Below are 19,452 nucleotides of genomic sequence, written 5' to 3'. Positions count from 1 at the left end.
CTCCCTGTCTCCTAACTTCAAACCTAGCACTCTCTCACTCTACAATGCCATCCTGACATTATTAACCTTCTGGGCTGCTGTGAGCCAAGTACTCCATAAAATTCATTACCATAATCATCATTATTCTTGGCACTCAGGCTGCAATTACTTTTCCTGACCCGCCCAGCTCAGCTACAATACTTACCCAATTACGCTAAGAGCAAATCTCTAGAAGGATTAAGTAGGGCCAAGACAATTGGCAAAAAGTATCTAGATCCTGGCTGCCAGGAGGGCAGGGCAGGACAGCAGAGCCCAAGTGGGTTGATGAGCTAGGTACAGATGCCTATGGCTAATGCCTGTCAAGTGAAGATCAGCTGAAAAAGAGAAGACTCAGAGAAAGTGGAGAGAAGAAGGGAGAAGAACGTGATAGCTGGCATCCAGTATTTGATGGTTGTCATATGGAGGCAGGGTTAAATTTGTCCTATTTGATCCCAAAAGGAAAAACTAGGAACAGTGGGTGAAAATCACAGAGAGGTCAATTTCAGATATCAGGAAAAATAAGAGCTAACAACAAGAGGTACCCTAAAATGGCATAAGCTGCCAGGAGAAGTGGTGGGCTTTCCTTCCTTGGAGGTTTTCAAGCAAAGGCTAGACCACGACTCATCTAGTATTAACATAGAGGGGCTTCCTTCATATATAGGCTGGACTAGGTGGGCAGGGAGGTTCCTTCCAACTCTCAAATTCTATGATCTTGCTTCAAAATTCTAACTCTAAGTCAAAGGGAAAACAGAGAATTCCCAGGGGATAGTCTCCACCAGGTTGGTGAGGTAGTTTCAACCGCATCACCAACAGCATAAACTTATGCAGAGCCTGGAAGGTACAGAAGTCTGTAATGGGCCCTGGGGAAGACACGAGGGTTGGAAACTACATAAATCCCTACCCTCATGGAGGTCACAAAATAGTAGAGTGGTAAGAGGCCACCTATAAAATGAGGGAGTTAGATGAGATTGATCTTATTAGCCTATGACCAATACAGATAACTAGAGTTCGTGATGATACTTGCTAAGTCCCTGAGAGATACAAAGAGCTGCTGGAAGAGGATAGAGGAAGGTCTCAAAAAGGAGGTAGAATTTCCACTGGGTAAGAACTGGTGGAGAAGGAAGGGAAACATTTTACATATGGAAAACACATAAGCCTAAGCACAGAGGAACAGAATCTTAAATAAATTTGACCAAGGGCAAGAGAGGACAGTGATCTGAGGTATAGAAAGTGTACCCTGGGATCCCCCGAGGTTTCTACCCTTCTGAAAGCGTAGAAGCAAAAATAGCTACTGAGAAGAAGGCTGCCATGGCCTAGGGAAGAGCTGGGTAGCTGAGAAGGGCACAAGACAGGCAGAGGAGCCGAGGCTCCAGCAGAGAGGGGGTGGGGAAGAGATGTACCACTGCGTCAGGGGGCAAGTCTAGGCAAGAGGGGAGGGAGGCAGGGGAGAAAGGGTGCAGGGAGATTAGGATGCCCCACGCAAGAGCAAAGGAGGAAGAACCTCCGGGAAGACAGTATCACCACCTTCTACCTCATTTACCCTCAGGTATAGCTCTGACCACCATGCCCTAGTTATGGCTCTGCTGAGAAGAGAAAATGATGGCACAATTCTACAAAGGATTAGCAGTCAAAGGATATAAATAGGCCGTTTTCAAAAGAAGAAATTCAAGTTATCAACAATCATATGAAAGAATGTTCTGAATCCTTAATAATAAGAGAAAGGCAGATTAAAACAACTCTATGTCTGCTCTATGTTCTATGCCACACCCATCAGATTGGTAAAGATGCTGAAAGATGAAAGTGGCACTTGTTGGGAGGGCTCTGGGAGGGTGGGCACATTAATGCATTCTTGGTAGAACCGTGAATTAGTCTAAAGTCTAAACATTCTGGAAAGTAATTTTGAACTTTAGTCAAAAATCTCTGTGGGGACCCTTTGACCCAGTGATAATACAACTAGGCTTATGCCCTCAAGGAGGTCAAGGACAGAGGAAATAAGATATATATATATATATATATATATATATATATATATATATATATATATATATATATATATATATATATATATATACACACACACACACACATATGTATATATCCTATATATATAAAATATATATTATATATGCAAATATATATATAAATATATGATATATAAACATATATATCATATATTTTTTAAAATTTATAGCAGTACGTTGTATTGTAGCAAAGAAAAGGAAACAAAATTGGTAACTATCAATTGGGAAATGACTGAACAAGTTGTGGTAGATGAATGTAACTGAATATTATTGAACTGTAAGACATGACAAATAAGTTTCAGCGAAATCTGGAAAAAAATTGCATGAAATGGTACAGCTTGAAGCGAGCAGAGACAGGAGAACAATTCGCATGCTGATTATGATAATGTAAACAAGAACAAACTGAAGAGTCTCCAGGATTCTGATTGATGAGTGACCAATCACAATTTCAGAAGACTGATGAAGAAGGAACAATAATAAGGACCAGCATTTATATAGGATTTTAAGGTTGGCAAAGTGCTTTACAAATATTACCTCATTTGATCCTCACAGCAAGCCTTGGAGGTGGGTGCTATCACTCCCGTTCTATAGATGAGGAAACTAAGGGTAAGTGACTTGCCCAGGGTCACATGGTTAGTAAGTATCTGAGGCTGGGTTTGAGCTCCGGCCTTCCTAAGTCCACTTACAGTATTCTAACCACTGTACCACCTAGTTGCCTCAGTATGCTTCCCTCCTCTTGGCAGAGATAAGGACTGAGATGAAGAAAGAATTATATTTTTACAGACAGATCCAATGTGTTGGTTTGTTCTGCTTGAATATACTTATTAATTAAAAGACAGAGTCTCTTTTCTGGGGGCAGGGAATGGGCCTAGGAGCAGTTTGTAGGTAGAAATAGTGGTTGGAAGAAAAAAAAGAAAAGAAAACACAGTGAAACGTTTGAAAATATAGAAGAAAGGAGAAGGAAATTCAGACAGGAGCACAGACAAGCCCAGAAGCATGATTACTATTGCATTAAAGTTAATAGACGCTTTAAGAAAAATTCCAAGTCTCATATAAAATTCTCTTTCATGTTCTTTGTCGTAATATTGAAATGTTTGTGTCTGTTGTTGTTTAGGTTCACTTAAAAAAAGACAATAACAAAAAAAGGAAATTGGGGGGAGGGGGCATATATTCAAAGGAAATGAGTTGTCCATTTGCCTAAAGCATAGAGTATGTGGGAGGGGCAGAGTGAGATAAGGCTGGGAAAGAAGGATGATAGCAGATAGTGGAGGTTCTTGAATATCAGCCTGTTTGGGCTTTATTAATAACAACCTTGTGAAGCAGGCAGCCAAAGTATTTTCAGCTCTATTTTACAGATGAACTGAGGTTTGAAGGGGTCAAGGGATTCACCCAAGATTATTAAGCTACTTTCTAGTACCAGTGGTTCTCAAAATGTGGTCCAGAGACCCTCCCCCAGGAGTCCCTAAAACACTTTCAGGGAGTCCATGAGATCAAATTCAAAATTTTCATTTCAAATTCAAATCACTCGATTTGAATTTCATTCAAAATCATAATTCATAATAACAATAAGTCATTTTAATCTTAAATAGGGTTAAATATATCAATAGAATAGACAGATAGATAGATAGATAGATAGATAGATAGATAGATGGATGGATGGATAGATAGATAGAACCCACAAAAACAAAAGTTCTTTGGGTTCCTAAAGGGTCCCAAGACCCAGGGGAGTGACTGCGAAGCCAACAGTAACCAAACAGGATGGACTTGGTACCCAGACAGGAAAGAACCCTGTTCCTCCTGTGTCCAAAGAAAGCCTGAAGGAAATCACTATTTCTAGCACTGCAGGGTGGAAGTAGGTGGTCTAGCCTGAATAACTGACATTGGCAGAGTGCATGCCTCAAGGTAGGGCAAAGAGACCAACCAGGGAAGATGCCAGACAGTACCAATTTATAACAGAGCCAGGAAAACTGAGCAAGGGGGCACTTTTTGGGCATTGGGGCCAGTCTATATACTGCTGAGGAAAATCTTACAAACAGCTGCTGTTCAACAAAACCATTCGGAATTTAGTTTTAGAGAACTCAGAAGGCATTACCTCCAAAGAAAAAATGGTACAGAGAGTGGTTATGTTCTAAGACCAGACCACAAAAACCACCTGACCCAGGGTGTAGCTAGATTCTACCATTAACCTGACTTTTGAGTCCTGGGAACAGAGGTCAGATTACGTAGAAGGAAAGAGAAAGAATACCTGCCCCTTTTCTGGTGCAGGGTCAACCATGAGCAAAATTTCAAAATAGGCCAAGTTTGTCTTTGGCCCCCTCCCACCTCCCTTTCATCCCTTCTCTCACCTCCCAGAAACAAACATTGTCCTGATCTCTTCTCACCTAGTCCCTGAAAAATTCAGCATTCAGTGGCTTCCTCTGGACTTGACTGCAGAACAGATGAATGAGGCACTGGAGTCATGATTGGGGCAGGCAGGACTATGATGGGGCAGGGATGGAACATTAAAGACATAGTCTGGCTAGGTCAGGCTAGGTATTGACAAGGCACCTTGGAGTCATGGCAAACCAAGTTGCAGAAACAAAGAGCTAACTCAAAAGAAGTCACTCCAGTTCAACAATCATTTATTAATTAAATGCCTACCCTGTCCTAGAAGCTGGGGATATAAAGGCAAAATATAAAATAGTCCCAATGAGGCAGTGGCTTCATATCTGGGCCAGGCAGGACAGGTTATGGGAAAGAATGGGGAACTAGGTCACGATTAGACCAAGAAAAAACAGCTGTACAGGTGGATAGGATAATGGGCCAGGCCAGGCTGGTCACTGGGAAGAATAGGGAACTAGAGTCATTGCCAAGTTAACTAGGTCACAGAAATAAATAGGACATTGGGACTATCTAAATCAGGCCAGGTTGGTTATGGAAAAGCATAGGAGGCTGGGATCACATCCAGGCTAGGGAAAAGATGGCTAGAGTTCTGGGGTCATGGCTAATCTGGGATATTGAGACAACGGCTAGGTCGGGCATGGTTAATTATAGGTGTGTGGGATACAAGATTGTGAAAGCTTCCCATGAATAACTCAGGCAAGGGAATACTCAAATAGTACAAATTTAGTTAGGATGTAGACCTCACTAGGCCTAAGTTTCGTTTTCCTGCAAATCATATGATTTCGGGGAAATCAGGTGGTCTCCCCCTCTCCCCCTCCCCTAGCCTACTCCTATGCCCTCATCTTAACATTGAAATTTCCCTATAAGGTAATTCTGTAGTTTCTGTGCTAGTATTGGGTAAACTTATTCTGGGATAGATTGTGAGGCCACCTGTCCCAGCAAATAGGGACAGGGGTCCAGCCTCTAGGGGTGGAATTTCTTAGAATTGTTTGTACAAGGTTATATATCCCCTTGCTTGCCTTCTCCCCCTTGCCTCTCTGCACTACCATCTCCGCCCTGGTAGTGGGAGATGCCCAATTCTCACGAGACTTGATCAAATAAAGCTTCTGTTTTGTTTCTACCTTTGAAAAACCGAGACACCTCTGTTTTTTTTATTTTGAGCCTGTGGTTTGTCCCACACATGGGGAAAGACAAGGTGCTGGAGAACAGAACAAGCAAGTCTGACTCTAGGGTCACAGAGATGGAGTACTGGGTCACAGGCAGGCTGGTTGAGTAGATGTTGGGAATGGATGGGACACTGGGACACGGCTGAGTCAAACCTAGTTTATTATAGAGAAGAATGGGGCAGCAGGGTCATAACTGGGGTGGGCAGATCCAATTGTAGAGAGAGATAGATGGGGGCAGATGCTAGAGGTACAGTAGTTCTGGGGAGGGCCAAGCTGGGCCAAGCTTGCCAGCTACACTTCAGATTCGGATGTGAAAGGTGCTGTAGGAGAGAACAAAGCAGAGAAGTGAGAGAGTTTATGGGGTGTCTCCACATAAAGAGCTCATGCTACTTCATAGACTTTAGCGTGGACTCCTATAATTCACTCTCTTCTTGCCTCCACCTCACAGAATCCCTGGCTTCCTCCAAGACTCAGGTCAATGCTTTCCTATGCAGAAGACCTTCCCTGTTCCCCTCCCCATCCTCCAGCTTCGAGGGCATTCCCCTTGAACATTTATCTACTCTTTTGTGTACTTGGTTTTGCCTGGGCCTGTGCCTGTGCTTCTGCCCCTGCCGCTGCCTGTGCTTGCCTCTGCCTCCTCTCCACACTCCATTTCAATGGCCAAAGGCTGCCTCCTCAACTTCAGGTTTACTGGCTAGATTTCTCTCTCGAAACCAAGCCTTAAATCCAATTCACTCTGGAGCTCATAGATTGGACAATAGGTCCCTGCCCCCCTAGCACAGAAGGAAAGAAAATACCAAATAGTAACTGTTTCTGTTTTGGACAGGAACCCTGAGAGTCTTCCCCCCACAAGTTTGACTTTTTTTTTTGAGTTTTGATTAAAGGGGCCATCCCTTGAGTAACTTCTTAAAGAGGCATATTCACTGAATGGGCCTCACCTCACTCAAAGTGAGAACTTGAAAAGACCTTAGCCTGAAAGGGTCAGGGTCTCCCAATGCACCCTGGGCCATCTCCAGTCATCCTGGACATGGGACCCAGATGGCTCTAGAGGAGAAAGTGAGGCTGGTGATCTTGCACAGCCCTCCCTTACTCAAATCAAAGTCAACTGCAAGTCATATCATCATTTCCCTGATGTCAGGGTCCTCTTCCAGAACGAAGGACAAATACACAAAAACAGCCTATATGTGTACATATTGTCTTCCCTATTAGAACGTAAGCTCCAGGAGGGCAGGGACTAGTTTTGCTTTGGCTCTCGATCCCTAGCACTTAGCACAATGCCTGGAATACAGTAAGTGCTTAATAAGTTCTTGCTGACTGATTGATTGATAAAATAAATAAGATATGGTATCTACATACAAATAACTACCATGATAAATACATACAAGATATAAAAACAAGGCACTATGAGAATTCAGAGGAAGGAGAGATTACTTCTAACTGAGGGAGATAAGTAAAGACTTCCTGGAAGAAGTGACATTTGAGATGGGCAGTGAAGGCTGGCTAGGATTTCAGCCATCTCTATGGCAGGGCAAGGACAGGATTCTAGACATGAATAAGGGCAGAGACAGAAAAAACACAAGGACATGTTTGATGAACAGTCCACAACTTCCCACATACCTAGAATGTTCTTCCTCTTCACCTCCATCTCTCAGAATCTCTGGTTTCTTTCAAGATTCAGGTACATTCTGCTCAAACATTTCCTTCTCTATGAAGCCTTTCCCAGCCTCCTCCACTGCTAGTGTCCTAACTCCAAAGCCTACTTGGTATTCCTTTTGTTTATATCATTTATATTCTTATACATCTACATATTTTCTCTTCTTTGAGACTGTAAGATGCTTTGAGAGCAGAGATTGTTGATTTTTTGTGTTTGTAGCAATGCATTTTGCACAGTACTTGGCATATAGCAAAGACTAATAAATGTTGGTTGGTTGATTGATAGATGAATGAATGGGTGGGATGGCTGCAAGAATAAACAAAAGAATGGGAGAATGAATAAATGAATTTATACTGATGTTTGGATGAATAGGTAGGTAAATCAATGGATTAATGAACAGGTAAATATGCATATTATGGGTGAGTGAATGGCTTCAGACAGATGAATAAATGGAGGGATGAAAGAATAAACAAAAGATTGAGAAAAGGAAAGGATGTATGGATATATAGGTGAAGGAATGAGTAAACAAAGAAAGCAAGCAATAAATGGATAAGTGGATAGATGGATGAATAAATTGACAGGTGAATAGATAAGCAAATAAACAGGTAGGTAGGTGGACAGACAACTAGTTAAGGATATTAATAAGTGGATAGATGGTTAAATGAGCAAGGAGATGAATAAATAAATGAACAAATTTAAGATGCATGAACAGATGAATAAATTGGTAGGTAGACAGGTAGGTAAATGAATAGATGGATGAGTAAATGGAGAGATCGAAGAAGATACAAAAATGAATGGATAAAGGGATAATGAGTAAACGAGTGGGTAGATGAATGAATGGATACATGGATATACAGTTGAGTAACTGGATGGATGAGTTGATAAATGAGTAAGTGGGTAGACAAATGGATGGATGGATGAATGGATGAGCAGAAAAACTGGTAAATAAATAACTATATGAATAAATAAAGGAATCCATGAATATTTGAAGAACAAATAGAGAAGTGGATAAGTAAATAAACAAATAGATGGAGGAATGAATAGATGGGTGAGTGGAAAATAGGGATGGATGGATGGATGGATGGATGGATGGATGGATGGTGTACAAGATGTAAGACAAGTTTGCTCTCAGTGATTCCAGTCTCCTCACTATTCACAAGCATTTGGTATCCTTTGAAGGCTTTCCCTATCCCTATATTGTGTCTCAGAAAAGGCTCTGAAATCATTCATACTAAGCTACAAATGATTAATAAGAATTTAAATCGTAACCTGTCTAGGGGTGAGAGTGAAAAACACATTTTAATAGGAAGCCAAGCCCTGGATAAAGTAATAAGTTTCTAACAGTAGGTTTTGTGGAGAGGGCAATCACCTGAGGAAGTCTGGGGCATGTAGGATCATGTTTTGAAAGTCATCCAGAGAGAGTTTGCCATCGTTGTCCACATCAGCTTCATTAATCACCTTCTCACACACAAGACCAACTTCCTCAGGAGTCAGCTCACCTCGAGTGAGCTTGGTCACTGTCTTCTCCAGGTCCAACGGGCAGATATAGTCATCATTGTTAAAATCTGGACCAAAAGGTACCATTGAGCTTCACCATGGCCTTGGAGCAAAGACCCAAAATGGAGAGGGGTGCCCTGGGGTTGAGGGACTGTGAGAAGTAGGCATTGTCTGGGGATGAGGAGTTTAGAGACAAGCAGGGCCCAGGACAGGGTGACATTAGAGGCGGACAGTTCCCAGGGGTAAGGAGGATAGAGAGAGGTTCTATTTGAGTAAAGGAGTAACAGGAGCAGGAAGTTCCTGGGCACAGGGGTGTTAGAGCTGAGGATTGGCCCAGGATGGACCTATTAAAGGCAGTTGGTGATGGGTGCAATTTTAAGGCTATTAGAACTGGAAAGTCCTTGGAGCTATTCTATTCCCACTTTGCCTTCCTCGGATCCACTTATATATGAGGAAACAGGAACAGATTGGCAAAGTCACTTGCCAAGATGACGTAGTGAGTAGGTGCAGGAGCTAGGACCCAATTCTCAACTCCTTTCTCACTGTTTGGGCTTGGCAGAATTGAGATCACATTCTAGATGGAAAAAACATCTAGCCTCAGAGTTCCTGTCTTTCCCTAGAGCCCCATGGCCAAGTCCCTTTCACTTACCATAAATTTTAAAAGCATAATATGCTTTTAGATCTCTAGGAGCCATTTCACTCATCACAGAAAACATATCCAGAAAATCATCCAAGGTCATGTTCCCATCTCCATCCTGTGAAAAGACTTGAGCAATCCTCTCTCTGAAAGGGTTGTCCTAGAAAAGAAAGAGTTGGAGGCACCATTAGGTAGATGCAGATCTTATTAGACGGCCAAGCCCAAACAATAGTGATTAATGGATCCAGTAGAATGTAAGCTCCTTGAGGGGAGAACCTGTTTTCTGTATTGTAACCTGTCATTGTATCCCCAGTACCACGCAGAGCAACTTTCACCAGTGCCTCCTTCTCTATGAAGACTTTCCCAATCACCCCAGCTCCTAATGTCCTAACTCCAGGATGTACCAGGTATTCATTTTGTATATATTGTTTATATTCTTACATATCAACAAGTTTTCCCTCCTGTTAGACTATAAGATCCTTTGAGGCAGAGACTGTTGAATTTTTGTCTTTAATGTGATTAATGAATCAAATTGAATGGGTCAGTTGTCAATTGGAGGAAGACCTCCAAGGTACTGCTTCAGAGATATGTGCTTAATCCTATTCTGTTAGATGTTTTATTTCTGCTCATGACTAGGACGAAAGTATGATGATGTGCTTGCCAAATTTGCTGATGGCCAGGAACATCCCTATTACTGGGGGATGCTGAAGCTGGTGGACCATTTGAGTATGGAAATTCTGAGCTATAGTAGGGCTAAAGCCTATCCAGTGTCCATACTAAGTATAACAGTAATATGGCAAGCCCCAACAACAGAGGGCTACCAGACTAAGGACGAGTAAGCTGCCCCAGGTCATAAAAAAATGGAACAAGTTAGCTTTTATACCAGTCACCATTGGGATCAGACCTGTTGAGTGGCCACTATACTTTTAGCCCAGCAAATATAGGAAAACCAATCTCAAAAAAAAATACTGATGACACAAAGATAGGAGAGATAAATAAAATCTTGAGTAACAGAATTAGGATCCAAAAATATCTCAGTGGATGAAGATAAGGTCAAATCTAAGAAGGCAAACTTAAAAAGGGACAAATGTAAAATGCTATCATTGGACTCAAAAAGTTAACTGAACAAATACAAATGGGGAAAGGCAAATTGATACGAGTTTGTTTGAAAAAGATCTGAGGGTTTTGGTGGACCATAAGCTCAACATGAGTCAATATCGCAACCAAAAAAAGCCAACAAAATCTTAGGTTGCATGAATAGCAATGGGGTTGGGGCATGATAGCAGTCTTCAAGTATTTGAAGGGTTGTCACATACAGGAGGGCTTGGATCTGTTCTGTTTATTTCCAGAGCGCAGAACCCAAAAGAATGGGTAGAAGTTGAAAAAAGGCGAATCAAAGCTTGATGTCAGGAAAAAATTTTCCTGATGATTAAAACTGTCCCAAAGTAGAATAGGCTGCCTGGAGAGGAGGGAGATTCCCTCTCCTTGGAGGTCTTTAGGCATGGGCTGGATGGTATTTTATAGTTCCTTCATGTTTGAGTCAGACTAAATGGTGGTCAAGGTCCCTTTCAGCTTTCAAATTCTTTGATTCTATGAAAAAATTAAGGAAAAGCTGAGGAATTGGTAACAGGGCTGCTAAAGGCACTGAAGACTCCTGGGCTTTGGAATTGCCAAGACTAGTCAACCACCTCAGGGCTGTTAAAATGGCATTAGAATTCTCCCAGCACCAAATATAGACCCCATAAAACTCTGCAAACAAGGTTATTACATTTGGACTGCCCTTATGCCCTTAAAACAATGGCTGGTTGCTATTTTTAGGGAGCAAGGAAGAGGAAGGGCCTGTGCAAACTCCCCCACCCTCTCTATAGGCTAAACTGGGGGAAAGGAGACCTCACAGGGATAGATCGACCATCACATTTTCTGTTGTCAGCTGGACTGGCTGACACTGAGCGTCAGTAAGGAGGGGCTGGGAGAAGGTCCCAGGCAGGAGAAAAGGAATTCCAAAGTGGTGAGAGGAGGGAAGCAAAAGGCCCCAAGGTGCCCCAGAGAAGAAAAGTCCCGCAAGTAGGGAGCCTAGCTGAGTAACAGCATCAGCTCACAGTTGTGCTGAGGACTGACCCTGCCCTGAATCCTGATAGACTCTCCCTCCTACCGCATACCTTTAGCTCAGGCATGCTGCTGATGACTTCATAGGGCACCTTCACACCAGGATTGCTGTTGTAGTCAAGAGGAACCAGCTGAGGAGCCAGATCCTGAAAACGATAAAATAGCCTGGGATATGAAAGAAGAAAAAGAAGTGTTTAGGATGTAGCCTTTCAGGGCTCTGCGAGAGAATTGTGGGAATTGAGTGAACCAAACTGACTCCATCTTGTGACTCAATTCTGGATCTAGCTCAGTTCCCTTTCTGTTCAATGATGGGTTTAGTTCAGTTTCTGTCTTGTGAGAAAATTGTATTCAGTTATGGGAATTGTGAGAAAAGATTGTTACCTTGTTTGAACCTAGCCCTGCATAGCTGGGAAACTGGACCACCTCTCAATCTGCTGCTCTGTTGTTGTTCAGTCATTTCAGTCACGTCTGACTCTTTGTGACCCCACTTGGTGTTTTTCGGCAGAGACACTGGAGTTGTTTGTCATTTCCTTCTCCACCTCATTTTACGTATGAGGAAATGAGACAAACAGGGTTAAGTGACTATTTTAGAGACCCTTAACTAAGGACCTAGGTTATGCTGACCAGAAAACCAGTCAGATCTGAAGACTGATATAAGGAGTTTTCTCATAATTATACATCTCAAGCAACGGATATGTCATCTCAAAACTGAGCCCATGATGATCACTTGGTCGCTGTTTCCTTGTTACTTTGATTGAATACAGACACTTGGAGTGGGGAAGAATACCTTTTTTCTGATTTCAAGGAATTGCACCTGTTCACTCTCCCCCTCCCAATTTGGAAAGTCACTAATCTTTCCTCCAATTAGAAATCAGATTACCTAATTTTGTTTCCTGGTTTATATCCTGTTTATTGTAATTGTATTGCAATGTTACATTCCTTTGATGCATAAAAATCTGTCTTCCCCTGTATTTGGGGTCCAATGCCAAGCTGAGGAGGCCTGGTTCCAGTTTGTTATGCAATTGGCATGCATCGTTTAGTGAATCGATATGCTCAGAAGCTCAAACCTTTGCTTCCTCAGTTATTTCAGATTTCACCCATCACATCAGCCATAAATGGATATCAATAGCTTGTATCCCTCTTTGACATATTGCTTCTCAGCGATCTGCCTCTGATTCTGGTTCACACAATTCACAGTGCCTAAAGCTCTGAGAGGTTAAATGACAGGCTGACACAGCCAGTATAGGTCAGTAGCAGGACTGGAACCCAAGTTTTCCTAGCTTCAAAGCTGGCTCTCTAGTCTCCCTGCACTGCACTGGCTCTCACCTGGCACATAGTAGGCACTTAATGAATGCTTGTTGATTGATTATGTAATGTTGCATGTACTAATTGTGTGACCTAGGACAAGTTACTTTCATTCTCTACACCTCAGTTTCCTCACCTGTAAAATGAGAGGATTGAATGAGATGATCTTTAAGTCCATTTCATCTCTAGAGCTATGCTCCAGTGACCTTATGGTCTTAGTACAAGTCATGGACCTGCTGTGCTCTCTCAGGCAAGTAGTTTTTCCTCTTTGAGACTTAGTTTTCTCACCTGTATAATGGGTCTGATAAGACATGCCTGACCAACGTGACAAGGCCATTGGGAGGATCAAATGCACGTTACATTAATTAGCCTGCGTGCTCCTTGAGAACTTTTTTTTGCCTTTCTTTGTATCTCTAACACTTAGCACAGCATTTGGCACATAGTAGACCCTTAGCAAATGGTTATTGGCTGACTTGTTGACTAAAACATGCTATCGTTATAAAGTATTCTACAAATGTGAGATATTACTATTAAGCTCGTATCCACAGGATTCATTGAACGTGTGACTCTGACTTCTTTCTCTGTATAAGTGTCTCCTTCTAAGATGAAGCCCACAAGCTTCATTTAAAGCTGTCATCATTGGACGTGCCTGGGAACAATAGGGCAGTATTTTGAAAAGGATTTCACATCAATTATAAATGCCTTATTCCTGACACAATTATGGGCTTGGCCTCCAATCAATACATGATCAAACATCAACCCAGGCTTGGGTTTCAGGTATGACAGACTTCCCGACCCGGGCAGTCTGGGCTTCAGGTGAAGAATACAATAGGATGAGGGTCTTGCAAAGGGCAAATGAATTATATAACTAGTGACATGGCTCAGCCTGGGCCTTCTGAAGATTCCATGATTTCTCGAATGTCCTGAGAGCAATTGGTGCTGAAAGTACCCTGCAAGGCAGAGCCATCTCCCTCCCACCTGTCTGACCTGATGTCTAGGGTCATGAAATCACAGAATCTCGGATTTGGAAGGGACCTCAGAATCATCTAGTCTAACTCATGCCTAAAAAAAGAATCCCATCTATAACCTAGTTATCTGGCCTTGGCTCAAAGACAGACCTCCAGTGTAAAGGAAACCCAGAATTCCAAAAAGCAGTTTATTCTGCTTTGGAATAGCTCTAATTGTTAGGCTACTTTTTCTGACATTGAGCCAAATTTTACTTCTTTGCAGTTTTCATCCATTGTTCCTAGCTCTCCCCTCCAAGAGGCCAAGCCAAGCAACCAATTCTTCTTGCAGGTGACATCCTTTCATAGACATATAAAATCGACATGTGTCTACTTTATAGAAATGAAACAAACATACAAAATGGACATGTCTACTTCATAAATATATGTGAAATCGACATCTGTCTACTTTACAGACTTGAAACAAACCTATGAAATGGACATGTCTCTGCTTCATAGACATATGAAACAAACATACAAAATAAACATTGTCATAGATATATGAAACAGATATATGAAATGGACATGTCTCTGCTTCATAGACATATGAAACAAAATACGCAGTAGACATTGTCTATTTCATAGACATATGAAACAAATATATGAAATGAACGTGTGTCTGCTTCATAGACATATGAGATAGATGTGTCTACTTCAGACAAATGAAACAAACATATAAAATATACATGTGTCTTCTTCATTGATATATGAAACAAACATATGAAATAGAAACGTGTCTGCTTCAGAGACAGCTATCAAGTAACCCCTAAGTATTTTTTTCTAGTTTAAACATTCCCAGTTTAAACTTCTCTAGTTTAAACTTCGCTACTTTAAACATCTTTTCTGCTCTCAATATCCCTGTTTTAAACATCTCTAGTTTAAACTGCTCTTTCAACTGGTCTTCTTATGGCGTGAACTCAAGAACTTCCATCCTCCTGCTTGTCCTGTATGTGTTGCTTTCCAGTTCATCTAGGTCTTTCCTTAAATCTGACAATGCAGAACTGATTACCAGTACTTTGATATGTAGTCTGACTGGGGCAGAGCACAACAGGACTACCAGCTCCTGTTGTCTGGAAGCTGCAGCTTTTTTAAAGCAGCCTAAGACCACAATAGCTTCCATGGCTACCATACGACACGTTGGAACCCCTTTGAGCTTGTGGTCCACTAAATACTTGTCACAAACTGCTCTCTAGTTATGCCTCTCTTTTCTTGGACTTGGGAAGCAGATTTTTACAATGTATGCATGAGACTTTTCCTCAAACCCTTATCCAATTTCATCTTATTGACTTGGGTCTGATATTCTTGTCCAGAGTTGTCCAAAATTTGGCCTGCCTACAAGCATAGAAATTTACATAAATGCTTTAGTAAACAAAGCCAAGAGCCAAGCTACCGCAGAGCTCTCACTAAAATAGCAAATCAAAATACATTGTCCATTGTTTCAATAAAAACCTAAGGTTGGGCAGCCCTGTTCTAGCCCATCAAAATCCTCTTGAATGAGTCAAAGATTCAGAGTTCAGGCTTCTGTATCAGTTATGCCTCATATTCAGAAAGCTGTCTCTCTTCATGTCTGCCTTTCAAAATCTTTCTCTTTCTTCAAGTTACAGCCTAAGTGCTACCTCCTCCATGAAGCTTTCTGTGATTCTCCAAGCTGAAAGTGTTCTCTCCCTTCCTGAATTTTCTTACAGCATTTTATCTTCTCACCTTTGTACCTATCACACATCACTTTGTAGTGCATTTATTTGTGCTGGTATCCATTTCCCCTAATAAAAGATAAGGTCCTTGAGGGTAGAGAATGTGTAATGTTTTTTTCTCCAGTCTCCATAACAAACCTAACCCAGTGTCTTACATATACTAAATAGCTTCCTAATAAATGCTTGTTATTGAATGGAAAGATTATGAACCTGGTAGTAAAGTCATTGAAAAAGTTGGGAGAATGACCTAAAAGTTGATAAGTGATAGCAATAAAAATGAGAAGTAGATTGGATGGAGTCCAAAAGAAGACAGGTCATGCAGGGATCATGGTACCCTAGCCTGCCAGTATTGCCAACACCTGCCTTCTCTCTTGCAGACTCTAAGTCACATCTCTTTCTCCCTTTCCCCACCTCTCAACCTCACTAGGTCCAAGATTCTAATAAGCCTGCCTGGAATGTCACCCCAGATATTCTTTATTTAGTACCTTAATGACAATGTCTGGCATTTCTTTAGTGCTTTACCATTTACAAAGCTCTCTTCTTGAAGCAATCCTTTGGAAAACAATATTCTTATCCCCACTTTGTGGATGAGGAAACCAAGACCTAAAGTCATGAAATGCTCTGCTCAAGGTCCCAGAGATAGTATAAGAACCAGGATTTGGAACTAGGTCTCCAGACTCCAAGTTCAAATCTCTTTCTACTAAACTACTCTGCCTGTGCTGAACATAGACTCCACAAACCCTCCAGTCTCACAACTTACTAGCTAAGGCCCACCATCTCTCTCTGAGCCTTAGTTTCTCCATCTCTAAGATGAGAGAGTTGAACTAGATTGGGGTTCTTGACCCTTTTTTGTGTCATAGATTCCTTTTGCAGTCTGGGGAAGCCAATGGGACCATTTTTGGAATAATACATTGAATTAAATACATAGGAATACAAAGAAAACCAATTACACAGTGTCCCAAGAGTCTTAGTTTTCAATTTTGATAGCTTAAAACTGTGTAGTATCTGTTAAAGGTTAAAAGTAAGACTTTTAATCTAAGTTTTCAACTTTAATAGCTTAAAACTAGGCTATTTTAAGCTATTATGGTTTAAAACTAAGATTTTGAGAGCACCCTGTATTGAAATAGTTATCCAACTTATTTTTTTTAATGTTTACAGAACCAAGATCCTATTATCGATTCTTTAAATTTCGTTCCTTTAACTTAAGGCTTTGATCTCTGTTACAATTCACCACTCCTTTCTCCAGTGTCCTTCCAGGGCTCATCTTTAAAGCTATCAATTAGAGAATCACATAATTTGACAGTTGGAAGGGAACTCCCCAGCCATGCAGTCTAACCCAAACAGGGAGGAACGCTCACCATAACCTACCCAACCAGTGGTTACCCAGCAGCCTCTGCCTGAAGTCCTCCAGCCAGGGGGAACCTGAGAGTCTTAAGCAGCTCATTCCACTCTGGGAAAGCTCTAATCGCTAGGAAGCTTTTCCTGACATCAGACCTAAATTTGCCTCTTTGCAATTTCCACTCAATGTCCCTGGTTCTGCTCCTGGGACTAACCAGAACAAATTTAATCCCAGTCATTCCTAGCCCTTTACACTTTAGTCTGAATGAAGGCTATGAGAGATAGGTTTTGATAGGGGTGAGGAAGAGAGAACATGATATACTCCCCACTGTTAGGGACTACCTGTTCAATTAGGGAGGACAGTCCAAGAAGTCCTTTGTCACTGGCCGACTGAGCTGTCAATCAACATCAAGCCAAACCAGCAAGAGTATGACAATCAATTACAACCCTTGCAGGCTGACTGATGATGCTCACTCACAGTTCAGCCCACGGTAAAAAGAAAAGAGTATGCTCTACTCCCCTTCCACTTCTCTGTGTTCTATCTCTTGAAAGAGTATAACAAAATCATTCCACACATGCCTGCCCTAAAAACAAAACCGTCAGCTTTACAGTTTTGCTATCTGGTATCCTTGCCACCCCTCCCCCACCCCGCCCCCATGCAGTGTCCTGAGCAATACACACAGAAGAATATTGAATTTGGGGTCAAAGTATCTGGATTCAAATTCCAGCTCTGCTACTTGCTGCCTGTATGAAACTTAGGCAAGTTACTTAAATGTTGACCTGAGTTTCTTCATTTGTAAAATGATGAAGTTGGACTAGATTAGGGGTTCTTAACCTTTTGAGGGGGGTCATGGGCTCCTTTGACAACCCGATGAAACCTATAGATCCCCTCTCAGAATAACATTTTTAAAGGCATAAGATAAAATCCATAGGATAATAAAAGAAACCAAAAGTTTTTGAAAATAAAGAAGAATCTTTTCCCATTTAGGTTCACAGATGACCTGAAATCCTAGGCTAAGAACCCCTGGACTATCTGATCTCTGAGATCCCTTTAAACTGAAAAATTTTATGATCCTATAACCACCCACCCTCAGCTTGAACCTTTCCAGTGCTGTCTGGGCAGGTAACAGAAAAGACTTACCTCAGAATTTCTTTCCTTGTAAAGAAGGTGCAGTCCTGCAAAGGAAGGGGAGTAGAGAATGTTGGTTTATCAAAGCTTCCCCCTCCTCATTTCCAGAGAGCAGGGAATTACCAAAGATCCTCCTATTTGTGCCATAAATATGCCTTTTTATAAGGGTGATCAGATCCCCCTAGGGCTTCATGCACACAGCCATCTAATCAGAGGGAAGGTTAGTCATCCGTGGGCCTGAAAACTAGAACACAAATCAACCATTTTGACTAGTACTTTTCCTCAACCAGCTGAATTTCTGGTAGAATTGTTTCAGCCCCACGCAGATGTAGTCTAGGTCAGTGAGTACAATAGCTATAATCCAAGATGTAATGGTATAAGCAGTCAAAAAGAGACACAAAAAGAGTCAAAAAGCACAGATCCCAAGAATTCTCTCCTTTCCAGTCCGTCCTTCACATGCTTCCAGAATAATCATCCCAAGGCACAGGTCTAAACCCTGCTCAAAACCCTTCAATGGCTACCTGCCTGCAAGAGAAAATCCAAACTCCCTGATTTAGTATTCAAGGCCCTCCATCATGTGGATCTAATGACTTTTCCAACCTAATGGCAAATTACCGCCTTTCATTCTATATTCCATCCAAAGTACAGAACTCAACATCCCTCAGCTTCGTCCTTCCCATCCTGTGCTTTCCTGTCTCCATATATTTGCACAAACTATCCTCCATAACTGAAGGAGATGCCCCTTGCCCACTTACACTTTCTTAAAATAAAAAGTTAATGTCCTCGAAGCCTCCTCTGAAGTGATCCTGCCTGACCCAAATCTTTCATCTTTTCTGTTTTACCTCTTGTATGTCCTTATCACGTTCCAATTTGTCCTGTAGTTATTCCTATTTATCCCCCTTAGATTATAAGATCCTTGAGGGAAATACATGTTTTTCACCTTTGTTTCTCCGGGGCCAAGCAAAAGGACTCATATGTAGTTTGGTGGACACTTAGTATATTGAACTAAACCAGGTACAAATGGCAGACCCTTGTTTCTCCCTCTCAGGTCTCTTACCTGATATGCATCAAGCTGTTCCGGAGTGAAAACTGTCTGCTTGTTGCCCATGTCTAAATTCAAGTTCAGTTCTCCTAATAGCTTTCTTTTTCAACCCAGTGTTCACTTGATTTAAAAAGCAGGGGCAGGAGCCTGGCATAGGGGAGTCAGCCCCCTCTAAATCACCCTCAGGAGTATTTAAGCAAAATCCCTGTCTGGCATCAGTCACCTATGCCCTGCCTTTGCTCCCAGCCCCCACCTTCAGCTGGACTCACGTTACAAGCTGCATCCTGCCCATCTTGTCCAGTCCCACCCTCTGTCCAGGGAGTATATGGTAGGCACAGGAATGTATTGGAGCCTGGACTGGGAAGCAGAAGACCTAGATTCTCATCCTGGTTATGCCACTAATTACTTGTGACCTGGAGCAAATTATGCTTCTCCTCTGGTTTTCTCCTCTGTAAAGAGTGG

The 19,452-nt window shown here is 41.8% G+C and overlaps 1 protein-coding gene across 1 annotated transcript; it reads right to left on the bottom strand.

Annotated features, from left to right (window-relative positions):
• Nucleotides 1-5,694: 5,694 nt before the first annotated feature.
• CIB3 (calcium and integrin binding family member 3) lies at nt 5,695-19,056 on the bottom strand. Its single transcript, XM_036741519.1, has 7 exons — nt 19,006-19,056; nt 17,961-17,995; nt 11,535-11,646; nt 9,388-9,535; nt 8,611-8,806; nt 7,413-7,497; nt 5,695-5,915 (listed from the first exon to the last, which is right to left on the bottom strand). The coding sequence occupies exons 1-7, from the start codon at nt 19,054-19,056 to the stop codon at nt 5,886-5,888; spliced, it is 657 nt and encodes a 218-aa protein (XP_036597414.1). The 3' UTR covers nt 5,695-5,885.
• Between the last annotated feature and the right edge of the window lie 396 nt (nt 19,057-19,452).

This window comes from Trichosurus vulpecula, chromosome 1, assembly GCF_011100635.1.
Source record: "Trichosurus vulpecula isolate mTriVul1 chromosome 1, mTriVul1.pri, whole genome shotgun sequence".
In the NCBI taxonomy this organism is placed as follows: domain Eukaryota; kingdom Metazoa; phylum Chordata; class Mammalia; order Diprotodontia; family Phalangeridae; genus Trichosurus; species Trichosurus vulpecula.
This window is presented reverse-complemented; position numbering and strand designations above follow the sequence as displayed.

Bases quoted from the DNA above. Each gene is read 5' to 3' on its own strand.
- CIB3 (XM_036741519.1), bottom strand. From the start codon at position 19,056: ATGGGCAACAAGCAGACAGTTTTCACTCCGGAACAGCTTGATGCATAT. The intron at 11,647-17,960 runs GTAAGTCTTTTC...TTCATATCCCAG, and splicing joins ACAAGGAAAGAAATTCTGAG to GCTATTTTATCGTTTTCAGG. The intron at 5,916-7,412 runs TCTCAAAGAAGA...TGCTTTGTTCTC, and splicing joins GCTCTCAAAGCATCTTACAG to TCCTACAGCACCTTTCACAT.